General features: G+C 32.5%; 1 protein-coding gene across 1 annotated transcript in view; it reads left to right on the forward strand.

Moving 5' to 3' along the window:
- LOC148108643 (ankyrin repeat and sterile alpha motif domain-containing protein 1B-like) overlaps positions 1–17,336 on the forward strand; it is a 317,341-nt gene that overhangs the window by 119,598 nt on the left and 180,407 nt on the right. The window contains exon 4 of the mRNA XM_087869100.1: positions 12,217–12,353. Coding sequence (XP_087725226.1) covers positions 12,217–12,353 — 137 coding nt within the window. The remainder of the gene's footprint in view (positions 1–12,216; positions 12,354–17,336) is intronic.

Consider the following 17,336-nt stretch of genomic DNA (forward strand, 5'->3'; position numbering starts at 1 on the left):
TGGAGACAACCAAAAGTGAAAACAAGTGAATAATTAAGTAATAATGATAAATTCAAAGAATAAACTTATCTATAATCATTAATGTTTTCAGATAGTATCTAATTATTCAAATTTTCATAATGGCATGTAGTTGCCACTCAATAAATATCTATTGAATGAATGAATGTATATTCACCATTTGATACACATTTAGTTGAAATTATTATTATGTAGATGTGCATGGGAAAAAAAGACCTGAAAGATATTATATTAATTGTATATACTATCTCTGGATGCTAAGATTACATGTTATTTCTGTTTTCTTCTTCATACTTTTTATTGTCCAAATTTTCTACAATAAACACATATTGCTTTTATAATTAGAAAATAATTAAAAATAACTTAGTCATCTAGAAAGTTAAAATAGATCATGTCAAAACAATTTGCCTTTACCTAATTAGTGTTAAATGTGCAGGTGGTCTCCCTCTTTGAAGAAAGAAAGTTGAATAGGCTAAGGATAGGTACTATCTCTAAAATACTGAAACTTCTCCTGCAATAAGCCTTTGTCCATTAAAAATACAAGTTTTAACCTCCATTTTTGCTTATACTTCAGAATATTTTAATTTAGATTATCTTGTTTGGTGTACTGGTTGAACACCTGACAAGAGTTATTCTCAGTGCTCCTAATAGAAGCAAATCATAGCTCATGGGAATTTACAGTCGTGTAATTTCAGTCCATTCTAATGATTAAGTTGTTATTTCATGGACTCACTCTTATTAATTTTATTCTGTTTAGCAGTTGCTACATACAGCACTAAGTTGGAAATAACATTATGCTGAAAATATAATCTTAAAGAATTCTTGCATAATGCTTGTAGTCTCACATTTAACCTTTTTTTCTCCCTACACTGTCTAGACATGTCAGATACATCAACTGGCAAGCTTACTAATTCATTTTATATTCTTTTCCATAGATGTTGTATTATTAATGTAATATTACACTAAAACTGCTAGTTCTCTCTTTAGGTACTCCTACACTCTTAATTAAGTTACATTAGCAAAATCAACTAACACCCAACTACAGTCACATTGTACATTTAGAAAGTAACTATTTTACATTACTATATTTTATTCTAGATTATATCCAATGTATTACATTTAAATTTCTATTAGAATATACACATTAAAAAACTCACAATAGACTGTTTTTTCGTTGGTATCTCATAGGTGATTTATAAAAAATGAAAAGACAAAAATAGCTTATTCTTAAGTATTATTTTGGAGAATTAATAGACTAGGTTGAGTAGTTCAAAAAAATAGAGAATTACAAGTATTTTCATTACTTAAACTCCACCAAGAATTAATGCACAAACCATTTCTAGATCTCTTATTTCATCACATTTATCATCATCTTCTATTGCAGTTGAGGAAACTAAGTCAAAATAGATGAGTAGTTTGTAAAAAGAGATGATAATTCAAAAGCAAATCTGTCATTGAGAAGTTGCCGTGACTCTGTGTATTATTCATAACTCTTCCTTCAGTGTTCCATCCTACTGTTTAGAACTTTTTTAATGAGATCATTGATTCATTCATTTGTTCCTCAGCTATTGATTGAAGACTTACTATTTTCCAGGCCCTAGGTGTATGAGACACAAAGAAAAAGAAGACCTTAGACATAAAGTAATAGGAGAGGTTTTATCTACAATACATTGCAAAATAAAAGCTTAACGCATTCTAGGTAGCTATTGAGTCAGTAGGGCTCAAATAGACCATTACTGCATCCAGAATTATATATTTTACTGCCAAACTTGGCTACATTTGTTCTCTGTGGGATATTCTATTCTGCTATTTATGCGCAGAACCCAGAGAAAGAACTGTAGGTGCCATTTAAGCACATAGGTTTTTCTATGCCTTTCATTTCCTATAGAATCACTGAAATCACTACTGAATAGTCATCTAGTGTCTTCTATGCCTCTTTCCTGTGAATAGAGGAAATGAAAAGAGAATAATAGAATGCTAAAAACTGGCTATAAACAAGTCAAGAGCAGTGAACTGGCTAGCATTTCTTTCCTTAGAAAATTTAAAAGTAAGCAGACATTAAGTCACAGGGAAGTATGAGGATCCTGGATCATCATTTCAACAGAAGCATACTTTGATTACTCTAACCAAATGTGGAAAGGAGAGATTTGTCTAAATTCTGAAACATAGCAACACAGAAGTCTTTCTGAACCTATGAACTCATTTTAAATCTTTTAATAGTTTCCCTTAGGGAAACCTATTATATTGATGCTCTTATTTTTTAGAATAGCACAATAATTTTTAATATTGTTGCTAATATAATGCTTATTTTTTCTTCTAGTAGCCTCTTAAAAATAAGTTTATCACCATATACTTACATAGAACTTATTATAGTAAGTTCTCATTATAAAATTGAATAAATTATTTTATTAAGTTTGTTCAAATATATGAAAAGTAAAATAAGTAAAAGTAAAATATTTTACTGAATCTTACCTATCAGGGTAACTAATGTTAACATTCTGGTTTATTTCTTTCTGGTTTTTTTTGTTTTTTTTTTTTTTTGTAGTGTATAACATTTATACAAATGTGAATGAACATTTGGTGTGTATATATAGACTTGTATTATTTTTATTTTTTAAATCAGTTACATTTTTCTGATTATGAAAGTATAGCGTGACCTGTCAACTCGGCAAGGTCTGTCAGGTTTATTTTAAAGTGATCCTTCCCCCTGTTTTCCAGTGCATCAAAGACAATGATGAGGGATAAAATATGAAATGAGAAAATTATAAATTCTAGCTGTGCTAAAAAAAGAAAGAAAGAAAGAAAGTAAGAAAGAAAGAAGATATCCTATCCTCAGTTGGATCAGAAACACAAAATAGAAATTGGAACCTAAATGACAGTCCACCTGGTGACTGAGCCCAGAAATGGCCAGGATCCATAGGAAGACTGCATCCTTCAGGGTAATGGAATCTAAAAGAGCCCCACTTCAAATGGGAGCCAGAGGTCAGACCTATTGCTAAAAATGTACAGCTAGGGGTGTTAAGTTTCCAGACAATAAAAACAAAGAAGATAGAGGTTTATGATCAGAGAATAAGTCAAGTGGGCTTAAAAAACTAGAGAGACAAAGGTAGTTATTTTTTTTTGTTACAAATATTTCTAGGAAAAATTTTAAGAGAAACCAGTAAAAATTAGAAACAATTTATTCTTCCAAACTAGTAATGGAAAATAAAAGAATAAAGAAATCTTCATTAATTAAAATGTTCCTAAATCTGGAAAAAAAAAGATGTGAAGCTAACATAAGGGTGGCAAACCAAAACCACAAAATAGAAAATAATTAATAAAAGACAAAGATGATCATATTGGATGAAATTTTTAAAAATCATGCTATACGTTTTTTCCAGGAGTCAAACATAAATAAAAATGATACAATGGGGTTAAAAAACAAAAGATCAAGTGAAACCAGCCTAAAGAAAGGCATTAAGTAGTAATGTCAGTCAAAATATAATTGATAGCTACAAACTTTAAAAGAGATAAAGAGGGATACTATATAACAATTAATGACTAAAACATAATATAGCAAGAAGTATAAAGTCACAAAATTTTTCACACATCTTTCACATACAACACTGCCTTGAAATATTAAAAGCCAAAACTAATAGGCATTCAAAGACAAACTCTGCAAGATTTTAATATACCATATTTCACTGAAAATGAAATTGAATAAACATAAGAATATGCTTTGAATAATGAAGAAAAATTAAGAAAACATAATGTAAGAATATACTTTGTTGAATAATGCAACTAACAATCATGATTTAATAGACATATCTAGAACTGTGTACCCATCAATAGAGAATACATATAATCTTTTCACACACATAAATAAAGCACTTAGAAAAACTGACTACTTACTAGATCACAGAGGCAGTCTTAACATATCAGATAATCAGATCCCAATCTCAGGTTATAATGTAATGAAATTACGAATTAACAATCAATAATAACACATCATACTATTTTTGAAAAATTTTTTCTATACTGGGTGGCTTATATATGACAAATATATTTGTCTGTAGTTCTGAATTAAAACCTATAATACAATGCATAATTTTATAAGGGGAATACTAATCATGTCCCCCATTTTGCCTGACCAAATTGTACCTACTTCCTCACCCACCTTCATTTAAAAAATGCTAACAGCTCAGTATATATCCTTTAGCATGCAAGCAAAACACGTATATGTATATACATATGGGTTTTATTTCTTTTTACCAAAGTAGAATCATGCCATACCTACTAGTTCGCAACTTTACTATTATTATTTTTTAATCCATTCATTGGGATTGTAGTTGTCTGTGAGCAAGACTGTCCTTTTTGCTGTTGTTAATTAACTGGAGAAACTTGCAGGTCTTCCCCATGCAGTTATACAGTTTTAGAGGGCTAACATGCAGTTTTGGTGGACCAAGGAAGGGCTGGGATCTTCTTAAAATTACCAGGCTTTCCCCATTCCCCTTGACCTCATCACCTTTTCCACCTTGCACACAATGAGCGAAACAGTAACGAAAAAAAAGAGAGATGGGAATATGGTATATGACAAATTTCATGATGATGGTAATTGTAATTTGCCATGGCAGAGCAAACTGAAAAAGATGTTTATTATCCAAAAAAATTTTTTAAAGACAATAAAGTGGAAAATAAGAGGTACATTCAGCAATTGCACAGTAAATTTGGTAAGAAGTTTGTTCTCAATAGTGAAAAGAATCAATGAAAATTATTTGCTTAAAATTAGAATTAGAATTAAATATCCCACAAAACATTTTAAAACATTTTAGCAGGATCCAAACTTATAATTTAAATTTATGCAATACCCTTTGACTCTTCTACTAATAATACTGAGTCAGGGAACTTAACTTCGGTAGACATGATTTTGAAGCTGAAATTAGTGTATGTTGAAATTAAATCAATTCTTCTAAAAGCAATGAAACAATTTTGTCAATGTGGATGCAAATACTAAAGGAAAATAATTTTTTGCTACTCAATTCAGTTATTTGAAAACTTTTAAGTATGTTTAGAACAACTTTGTTTATATCAAATCTACTTTTCCAACTGTAATTTTACAAAATTTAAATACAGATCATGTATTTCCAATGAAAGTTTACTGCCTGAATTCACATGATGAATGTGTAAATTATACTTCAGATTATGAAGACTTAGTACACAAAAAGAAATGTAAGGAGGGCACGTATTGCATGGTGCACTGGGTGTTATACACAACTAATGAATCATCGAGACTTACATCGGAAACCGGGGATGTACTGTATGGTGACTAACATAATATAATAAAAAATCATTAAAAAAAAAAGAAATGTAAAATATTTTATTAGTAATTGAAATGATAATATTTTGGAGAAAATGAGTTAAATGATATATTATTAAAATTAATTTTATTTAAAATTTTTTTTAAATGTGGCTACTAGCAAATTTAAAATTACATATGTGACTCACATTATATTTCTCTTAGACAATGCTAGTGTAGAGAAATAAAGTAATTCAGTCTTTTCTCTAGCATGGTTGATATTAGTGGCTTTTTAATTTGTTTGTAGAAAATTTCCTTTCAGCTTCATAATCTCTTATTGGTACTTCCATACTAATTTTTTAGGATTGTTGTCAAATTTGATAAAACCCCTTTCATATCTAAGCTATAAGATTGGAAGAACTTTCCATGAACTTTTGTACATATCAAATATTTCTAGGCCACACTCTTATCACAATATCACTTATATCATAGTAGTGCTCTAAACCTTATAGTCACACACCAGGTGAGTTGGCACAAGAGGTGGTAGGAGAATTTCTAGAAGCCATTTTAACATCTGGACTATATAAGGAAGTGACTTTAGCCTTGCAAATATGTCCCACTAAACCCAAACTAAATGTATCCAAAACTCATCCTCTCCTTATCCAGATTCCAAAAATATCTGCAGCCATTTGAATACCACCAAAACCAAAGAGAACTATGATAGCAAGGAAATTAGAGTTAGAAGAAATTTGAAGAGATCTTAACTTATTGCAAGTAAAATATTTTACTTTTTATAAAATTTACAAGGACATTTCCAGGGACCCTCGCAGCACCTTGCAACAGGCCCATGAAAGCTCAGGAATCCTGAAGTTCAAACTTCGGTATTTGCCTCTGAGTGTAAACCTTTTGTTTAATGAAAAGGAAAGCCATATATATTTCCTACATATTATTTATATCATTCAACAGTATTTCAAAGGACTTCCTACAAGTCATTTGGTATCACTATAATTCATTCTTTTAAAGGTTGCATAATATTTGATGGTATTATGTATCATGATTTATTCCACCTCTATTGATGAGCGTTCACTTCATTTTGCATTATTTTTCCACTGTTAACAAAAGAGCAGCAACGATTACTGTGCACTTATCTTATATGAAAGTGCTATGATATAAATTTCAAAGTGAATCACATGTAAGGATCATGTATCTTACCTTCCCTGAATATTGCCTTGTATGCTTGTTGACCTGGCATAATTGTTACTAGCACTCCCTTTCACTATCAAAAGTGTCCCAGTTTGGACAATAATTGTGTGCATAGCCTAGTGAAAGGATATGTATATTTTAATATATTTAATATCACTGGGCACTTTTTATGTGCCATACATTGCTTTAAGCACTTTACATGTATTATCTCATTTAGTTTCCACAAACATGCTATTATTATTTTTATTTTACAGATAAGGAAACTGAGGCACAGAGAAATTAAGTAACTTACCCAAGTTCTCATTGCTAGTAAGTGTGGAGTCATGATTTAAAGCCCACAGCCTGGCTCCAGAGTAGGGTGACTAACCAAGCCCCAGGACTGAAGGGGTTCCCAGGATGTAGGACTTCCAGGTTTAAAACTGAGAAAGAACCTAGCAAACCAAGGTAAGTCGTCTGTGCTATCAAGAGGCACTGATCTTAACGATGTTGCTTTTCAAAATGGCTGTGTCCATTTCTGTTGCCATCAGTAGATTGAGAGTAGCTTTTTCCTGAACAACTGTGATATTAAATCTCTAAGAAAACTCCCAATTATCCCACCTTCTCGTATCTATGCCCTTGTGTAATCCCTTCCCTTCGTCTATGGTCTGGACCTAGTGACTTGCTTCTAGCAAATGGAATATGGCAAAAATAATAGGTGTCATTTCCAAGATCAGGTTGCAAAAAAGCTCTGGCTTCCCTCTTGCTAGCTTTCTTTTGCTTTCTGGCTTACTCACTCTGATAGAAACCACTGTCCCATTGCGAGCCTCTGTGGAGAGACCCACATGGCAAGGAACTGAGGGAAGCTTCTAGTCAACAACCAGTGAGAAACTAAGGCTCTCAGTCCAACAGTTCATGAAAATCCAGTGCTGCCAACAATGATGTGAGTGAAGCCCCCAGTCAAATCTCAGATGAAACCACAGACCCAGCTGACATCTCAATTGCAGCCATCTCTGTTTTTGTTGGGGGATACTTCTTTCTATACATATTTAGTGTAACAACTGATATACCTGATTCTGTTACTTCCATTTTATGTATATACACACACACACTCAGATACATTATGGTAGCTACAAACCAAAATCTACAATAGATACACACACACAAAAAAAAATAAATAAAGAGAAAGAAACCCAAAAATAATATTAAACACCAAACCACAAGGAAAGAGACCAAGAAAAGAAGGGAACAGAAAAGAACTACAAAAACAGAAAACAATTAACAAAATGGCAATAAGTGCACACCTATCAATAAATACTTAAAATGTAAATGGACTAAATGCTCCAATCAAAAGACATAGGGTGGCTGAATGATTCAAACAAACAAACAAGACCCATCTATTTGCTGCCTATAAGAAATCACTTCAGATCTAAAGGCACACACAGGCTGAAGTGAAGACACGGAAAAAGGTATTTTCATGCAAATGGAAACAAAAAGAAAGCTGGAGTAGCGATACTCATATCACACCAGTTAGATTGGCTATTATTAAAAAGACAAACAATAACAAGTGTTGCAAAGATGTGGAATAAAGGGAAATCTTGTGCACTGCTGTGGGAATGTCAATTGGTGCAGCCACTGTGGAAAACAGTAGGGAGGTTCCTCAAAAAATTAAAAATAGAACTATCATGCAATCTAGCAGTTCCACTTCAGGATATTTGTACAAAGAAAATGAAAATATATGCACTCCTTTGTTCACTGTAGCATTATTTACAATAGCCAAGATAAGGAAGTAACTCAAGTGTCTACAGTTGAATTGATAGCAATGGATGGTGACAGTTTGGAACTAGACTTACTGTGAGGATCATCTCATAATATGTAGAAATATTGAACTGCTTCAATGTATACCTGAAACTGATAGGATATTGTATATCAGCTCTACTTCAGTTTTAAAAAAAATGGCAGGATTTCAGGTTAGGTTTGTCTGATTTCAAAGCTCAGGTTTGTTGTTTATCATCCCTTCATTTATTGGTATTTCCTCCATGAATATCCTATTCAAACCAAACTCTTCTTTATTCCACAAATGTGCCTAATTCTTTTCCATCTCTCTGCCTTTTGCTGATCATACTTCCAGCTTTTGGAATGTCCTTCCTACTCATTTCTTCATGTATGAATTTTACTAATCTGTCAGAGACCTGCTTAGTCACCACCTCTGCCATGACACTTTTCTTGAGTCTCCAGACAGAAGTAATCTCAGTTCTATTTGTCAGCTACATAGCAATTAGAATGGTCTCTGGTGCACTTTAGCTGCTCAGTACATGCTAGTGAATGATGTTAAAGTTCTACTCTATAACGTTGCATATGAGTTATTTTGTATTCATAGAATACTTTTCTTTTAAAAGCTCAAGTAAGCTAGAAGATTTTTTTTCTTAGCTTGTTATTCTAGAGGAAATGGACAGTCATAATGCATAATCTAATGTGTAGTAAGAGAAGCTGACTAGAAGATAAGTCTCATTTCAATCTGAAATTGCAAGTATATTTAGTAATTTTCTCTGAGCAGTTTTTACACACCTCATTTCCTTTTCATCAGCAATGTTTTGTAGCTGCAGGTGTAAAATGTAGGTTGACCATGTAAAACTGTCTTGAACACAGGCTGTCATTTTGTAAATTCCACTGGATAATTGGCATTTTCATAAATAATATAATAAAGGATATTTAAAATATGCTTCTCATTTGGATTTTCTCCAAAAGAGACCATGGAATTACAAAAACCAGATCACCTTTCTCTACGTAATTAAGGGCATTTTTGATGGTTGCCACTGACATACAGGTTTTGCTTTATTCACTTTATTTCATTTAGTATTTTTAAAGGCATTGAGCTAAGAGCTATGGAGGGGATAAGGGAAATATAAATGTCTGCAAAAATATAACCTAGTCTGGAAGAGATAATGAACAATGCAAGGTAGTATAAAATCAAATTACCAGTGTAATGGTACAGATCATGGATGCAGAAGATGGAGACGTTATAATATTTTCTAAATAATTTAGTACTTGATTACCCACTGTCTTGTACTATGTATTAAATTACTTATAAGTAACATTCAAAAAGCTTTTGCCTTACAGTCTGCATAAAGTACCCCTCAGTTTTTCTGACTTTAACGCAAAGGTAGTCAACAGGCTACCCTGCAGTGAATCATTCTTCAAGGGATCATCTCTTATTCTTGGAATTAAATTCTGTCTCTACCAATTTGTGTTAATCACTAAAAGATACTGGTCTCAAATTCTACCCAAGTATGCACAGTCTTTATTGTAGACGTATCATCTGCAAAGCATTATTGTTTGTTTGTTTATTTATTTATTTATTTTTGCTTTTCCCTCTGGATTTTCTTTCCTCTTCTGTGTTTTATTTTAATTCTGAGGATATTTGGTTTGATAGGGAAAAATAAAACCCATATTATGTATCTGATAACATGCTAGATAACTTTTCATGTATATTCTCTCATTTTATCTGTACACATAAACAATAACTTTCTTTTAGACAGTTATTAATCATTCTCATTTTAAAGTTAAGAAAACTGATGTCCAGAGAGATTAAGTAAATTGTCTAACATTGAGCAGGCAAGTTTTCCACAGATTTCAGCGTCTGGTATTAGAATATAAGTTTGAATACTTTATTGAATTAACATTTACTAAAATACAAAGAATTAAATTTAATGTTGTGTATCTTGTGCTAATAAAAGTTGAGTAACAAGTAGCATAAAACTGAAAATGAGAAAAGTAATGGAACAAAATACCATGAGTGAGAGTCAGAGACACAGAAACAGATCCATGAAGACTTCAGATACTGGAATTATCAAGCACAAATATAAAAAAACCCAAAAACTGTGCTTGCTAGTTTCTACTAAATAAAAGCAAGCTTGAAATTTTTAAGAAACTGAAAAGTGCCAAATGATGACATTGTATATTTGAAAGAGAACCAATTAGAAATTTTAGAACTGTGACATATAAGTGAAATTATAAAAATTATTTGATAGTAGACTAGACACTGCTAAAGAGCGAGCCAATAAACTGGAAAAGTGAGTATAAAAAAGCTATTCAGAATGCAACACAGAGAGACAACAATGAAAACTACAAAACAGAGAATAGATAATGAGAACAGAGTCTCTAACATTATTTCACTGGAATTCAATAAACATTAGCTATTATTATTACTATGTTACTTCTTGCTTAAATATCTTCAATATTTCTCATTGCCTACAGAATTAAGTATAAACTTATATACAAATAAAACTTCCTTGCACTTATTTAAACTTATCTCCAACTTTTTCCTAACGTAAAATAACAGCTTTGCTCTTTTCACCTCCACACCCTTCCTTATGTTTTAGGCTCCATCCCAGCTTTCTTGCCTGAAAATGAAGGCTTTCACAGCCCTCTTCTTTCCTAGCCACGGCCTGATGATTGCTCCTCCTCTTGCTGTTTCATCATGCTTCCTTTATCTGTTATCAAATCTCAAATTATATTGCATTATACTTTGTCTACATGTCTGATGTCACATTTGATTGTATACTTCTTATGGGCATGGATTTTTTTAAAATTTTATTAAACTTTCTTTTTAAAAGCACCTTTAGGTTTCCAGAAAAATCAAGCAGAAGGTATAGAGGTTTCTCTTGTACCCTGCCCCACACAGGCACAGATTTCCCCACTATCAACATTACCCACCATAGTGGTACATTTGTTACAAACAGTGAACCTACATTGACCCACCATTATCATCCAATGTCCATATAAACGATGCTAGGGTTCACTCTTGATGCTGTACATTCTATGGGTTTGGACAAATGTATAGTGACATGTATCTACCACTATTGTATCATACAGAATAGTTTTACTGCCCTACAAATCCTCTGTGCTCCACCTATTCATCCTTCCCTATCCTCTACCCTCTGCCTGAAGGTTCTTTTTAATTTCTCCTTAGAACATAACATAGTCCCTGACATATAGTTGCCCCTAAATAAATGTTTTTAGATGTATGGTTGAATGAATGAAATGGAGGGACAAATTGGAGTTTTATGCATGTTGCTGATTTTAAAGTCATCACTTTATTCCTCCTCTGACCCTCAATACTAAACATAAGGGAGAGATTTTTGAAATTTCATTCACTTAGTTTGACCGTATAGGAAGATGTGTTTATCTGAGTGTGATAGTTTTGTGTCTACATTGTAAAACTATTGTGCACAGATGTCAGTTTTGTCTCAGGTTAATTCACTGGGATGCCTCTCAATAATTTGAGGGTGCTTTGAGGAGACTGGAATTTGGGTTTTATGACTCAGGGAGATACAAAATTTCCACTTTAATAAAGATCAATACCCATTTGAAAGATTATGAGAAAACTTAGCTCATTCATATAAAAAATCATATTCTTTTTAATTAAGCTGAAGTTTTGGCCGTTTGTATAATAATGGCAGTCTTAATAGCTGTGTTGGGAGATCTATCATTATGAATTGTATAATAATACTCTTTCTTCTTGGAATAATACTACAGGGTATGATATTTACCATTCCAAAGGAAAGCAATGCATTCAACAAACATTATCTTTAAAACATACTGCTGTGCATGTTCCTCATTATGATCTTGTAATTGATACCAGTTTTAAGTTGAAAACTCAATTCGGGTTCACTAAAGTAATTTCAAGTCTTAAAAGGTAAACTGAGTGATCAGGTTTATGGCAGTTCTATTTTTATTCACAGATAATGCATCTGAGGTAGCAATTACTGCTCCAGGAAGTAGTAACCATAGAAACAGCTCGACAGGTCCAACACCTGACTGCTCACCTCCATCCCCTGACACTGCCCTCAAAAATATTGTAAAAGTTATTCGACCCCAGGTAAGTGCCCAGAATGACATCATCTGCCGTAGTGTATTTTGTTTTTAAATCATTGCATGTATACTGCTTATATTGCAACAACTGGACTATTTTATGATATGCAAATACATTTTTAGGTTAAAAGAAGGGACTTAGAGGAGGATGTTTCCTTCCTTGGAGTTAATGATACACATTGAAATCTGTACTATTTTTGGAATAATGAATTTGTATATTACATGAAAAAAACAAGTGAAACTTGGAAAAATGGCTATTTCACATCATTTTCCTCTCACATTTTAATAATTATGTTCCAATTACTGAGCTATTACAGGTTTTCTGGGTTTTCCTGCTCCTTTTGTCTTCACTTCTCTGGACATGCCACATTATTTGTGATCACTTCTCTATCTTCCAACCCAAGTTGTTTTGATAATTTCTTTAAATTCTCTATTCCTTATGGTTTCCAGCTAATTTTGTCTGTGTTTAATATTGCACCTCTCATTGCTCCTTATTTTTCTCCAGTGCTAGCTTTCCTCTAGCTTGTCTCCCTCTACCTTTGGTTCTTTTTTTCAATTTCTCTCACTTGTATGTATGGGTTTCTTTCTCTTCCCTCTTCTCTTTCAGCTGGATTTCCCAGTAGGCGGTTTGCAGGCAAGCTTTAGAAATATCATTGGGACAAGCTGTTCTGTGATATTTCATTGAAAATAGCACTTATAAAGCTGTTTGCATTACATTTTTGCCAACAGATGGACTCAGAACATGGAATTGGTGGTGTTCTCAACCTGGCTCATTCTGAATGGGCCTCATAAAATCCCAGAGAGGGGGACTTTGGATCCAATCAATGCCATTCACCATCCACTTAGATACATAGTATGAACAAATCCTTTGAGCCAATTTGTAGGACAAATGTCTCTTTTTAAGACTGGTTTGGTCTAAATGAACAATGATTTGCTTAATATCTACCTTCTTCAATATAATTTATTTTAGTTTATTTTCATTATAATCGTCCTCATGAATAAAATGGCATTTTAACTTCACATATTCATTGTAGTTTATAGAACACTTTCACATAAACTGTTTCATTAATTTCAAGGGAATGTAATATTGTAGTGTTATGGATAAGGATATTGACACTCCAAAGAGGCTAAATTGTGCAACTGCTTCAAAGTTCCTTTTCTTTTTTTCTTAATGTAATAGTTGTCTCCTCCAGTCCTGATCAGAGGTTAGAAAAATCTTCTTGAGGTTGTACAATATCTTTATGAGAATGAGACTTACAGGTTCATTTAGGCAAGGTAACATTTCACACAGTGTCCAACTATGTGGAGGAGGAAATGTCTTCAAAGATCCCTTCTTTCTTTTCAGAAAAATTTGATCTAGTTCATTTGCCTCAAGAAATAAATCTCACTAAAGCCAGGTATAGATGTTAAATGTCACAGTAATCTTCATTGGTTCTCTCATTATATGAAGGTGTTTCTGGTGTTATTGTGCAGCCATTGCATTTTCAGCATTTTTAATTACTTACATAGGAGATTATCTTATGCTTAAGTTAATGACATCCATTACTAAACACATTTATTTTTATATCAACATAAATTATCTAATGTAAATGAATTTAGTCTTTCAATGAATAAAAAGCAGATTCTCTTTCTACATATTTATAATCTAATCAACTCTAAGTGATCTTACTCCGTAAATCCTTCTTTGCATTTTCTATTCTATTTTAGTTTATTTTGGTAAATTGAAAAAAAGTAGCAGTAGCCAGAAACTCCATTTTGACACGATTCCTTGGTTCTGTCCGTTATTAAATGTTTATGAAGGCAATTGATTCTACCTTCCTTTCTTAGATGTTACAATGATGATTTAGGAAGGGAAAAAATGAAGTGAGAAAGTTAGGAAACTAAGGTGATGGTATTTAAGTTTGAGCCAATGCAGCCTGAAGTATGTATGTAATAGAACAGTAGTAGCTAAGGTGTATAGTTGGGAAAGAATATAACCTCAGTTGGACTACTCTTCCTTTCGCCTCAGATACTTTGGTACTTTACCTGTTTCTTCTTATGAGTTCCGATCTGGGCTCCATATTTTTGTAAAGAGCAAGGAATAGAAAATTCAAGTGGAAGTAATTACAAGGGAATGTAAGTATGATATGTGATTTCAGGAAAGGGATTGGAGACTAGACGGTGTGGATGGAGGACAGCTAGATGGATAAAATAGTGGACTCCCTGGTGTGTTCTGACAAGTCACAGGTGTGTCAGGGATGAAACGTTGTCAAGAGCTAACTGTTCCAAAGAAAAGATAATTATTGGTTAGCTTATATAAAAGCCCATATTTTGATCACAGGTTTAATCCTCTAAAGTGGCTGCTAATTCTGGCTTTATGTGTGGAAATGCAAGAAATGTGAAGTTAGATTGACTTGTGGTATTCAAACACTTTTTTTCCCATTTACTAATTAGACATTAATAACATGGTTGAAATGATCGTTTCACTCTTAAAACTTGGGATGAGGCTTGGAAATAAAAGTATAAGTACAACCCTTATCCATGAATATACATTTATTTCCCCAGGTATTAGCAGATATGTTCAGTCTTATTGTGAGAAGACTGATCTAGAACAGATGAGAGATGAAAACAGAACTTTCATCTCATTCACTGCAAATAGAGACTACCTTAAATAGAGCAAGTCAGGTTACTTCCCCTTTGCCTCATGCATGACTTTACCTAATTTACTTTCCATAACTCTACCTGTAAATGGAGAATATCCATTGTAACTAAGGAGTCCTTGCTGTCACAGTGAGGTAGGCCTGATTACACATTGCATGTGTTTCTGATTAGTGTGTTAATTACTTGGAAGCTACCAACTTGTGGTGCTTTATTATGTTTGATTTTATTCAGCATATTTATTAACTCACTAAGTCACAGCTGTTAGTTCTGCATCTCGTGTTTGATCTTTTTACCTTTGCTTCTTTGGGCTCTTTCATGTCTAAAAATTCTCCAGATTGTGAAGCATCTATTTTCTATTCACAGAGACTGAAATATTTATATGCTACTGGTTACTCTTTGTTTCTCTCCATTATATTGACCCACAAGGCTGAGTTTCTCTGTTTAGATGAATTCACAATGCTGGGTTTATTTACTTATACTTGAAAATAAAATTATTTTGAAACTTGCAAAAGTACTTCAAAATACTTGAAAAAATATTGCTGTTGAAAAAAATTGTAGGTAAGTCTATTGATACACCAGGCTTCTTTCTACAAATTATATGCTACTTGCAAAAAGCTTTTTTTTTTTTTTTTAATGTTTTCCTGGTGAAACATCTTTTTTTCTCCCTAACTGAAGAATGAAACACAATTTGATAAATTTTGACCATTTGTATATGTAAGTGTAACCACCACTCAAAGCAAGATATTAAAACATTGTCATCATCCCAGAAAGTTGCTTCATGCCTCTTTCCAATCAACTATACCCAGTCCCGCTTTAGAAGCAACTTCTGATTATTATCACCATAGATTAGGATTGTCTCTTCTTGGACTTTATACACATGGAATCCTACAGTGTGTGTGTGTTTTATGTATGTCAGTGTCTGACTTCTTTTACTCAAAATAATGTTTTTGGGATTTGCTCACATTGTTCCTTTTTTGCCAAGTAGTATTCTCTTGATTAATATAGTACAATTTGTTTATCCATTTTCCTATTAATTGATACTTGTGTTGTTTTCCTGCTATTTGCTATTTTGAATGACTACGCTGTGAATACTTACATTTGCATCTTTTTATGGACATATATTTTCATGTAGATACCAAAGAGTAGAATTGTTGGGTCATAGGTAGATGACTAAATAACTTTATAAGAAACTTCCCAAGACTTTTCCTGAGTAGTTATTCCATTTTATAATCCCCGACAGAAAGGTGTGAGAATTTTAGTTTCTCTACATTCCCTCAAACATTTGGTATATTAAACTTTTATATTTTTATATTTTAGCCATTCTTATGGATGTGAAACGATTTCTCCTTATGGTTTTAATTTGTGTTTTTTCTGGGACTAATAATGTCACATACCTTTTCCTGTGGTTATTGCCCATTCTTAGATCTTCTGAGGAGTGCCTATGCAAGTCCTTTAAAGGGGTTGTTTAATTTCCTACTCGTTGATTTGTAGTAATTCATTATAAATTGTCCTATAATTCCTAGAGATATGGGTCCTTTGTCAGGTTTATGTACTGCAAATATTTTTCTTCGGTCTGTGATTTGCCTAAATATTTTTAATGGTGACTTTGGTCAACAGACTTTTAATTTTGGTGATATCCAATTTATCAATTTTTTTTCTTTCATGTGTGTTTTGTCCAGGTTGTAAATGTATGTACCCATATTTTTTTTTATAGAAGTTTTCTGGTTCTTGCTTTTATATTTAGTTTTATGATCCATCTCAAATTGTTGTATGGTGTGAGGTAGGAGTTGAGATTCATTTTTTTTCCAACATGGAAAAAGCTTTCCTGTCCTCATTGAGTTGAGCTAATACTTTAGTATTGTTTATTATTTTCACTTTCTAATTGTTTGTTGTTGGTATATAGAAATGCAATTGAATTTTGTATTATCCTTGTTTCCTGCCACTTGGATAATTTCATTTAAAAGTTATAGTAGTTTTTATTTTTAAGTAAGTTTCTTTGAGTTCTTTCTGTCATTGAGAATAATGATGGTTTTACTTCTTTTCTAGTCTTTATACCTTTTATTCCTCTTTCTTACTGCTGTGACTGCAGTGCAATGGTGTACAGAAGTGGTAAAACCAAAAATCCTTGCCCTATTCTCTATCTTTGAGGGAAAGCATTCAGTATTAAGCATAATATCAATTATAAGTTTTTTGTATGTACCCTTCTACTCCTAGTTTGCTGAGGTTTTAGCATAAAAGGGTGTTGATGTTTTCCAGTTTTTTCTGTATATATTTAGATAATCATCATTTTTTCCTCTTTTGTTCTGTTGATGTGGTAAGTTACATCATTGTACTTATAAATGTTAATTCA

Source organism: Ursus americanus, chromosome 17, assembly GCF_024610735.1.
Source record: "Ursus americanus isolate L20-20 chromosome 17, mUrsAme1.1.p, whole genome shotgun sequence".
Taxonomy (NCBI): domain Eukaryota; kingdom Metazoa; phylum Chordata; class Mammalia; order Carnivora; family Ursidae; genus Ursus; species Ursus americanus.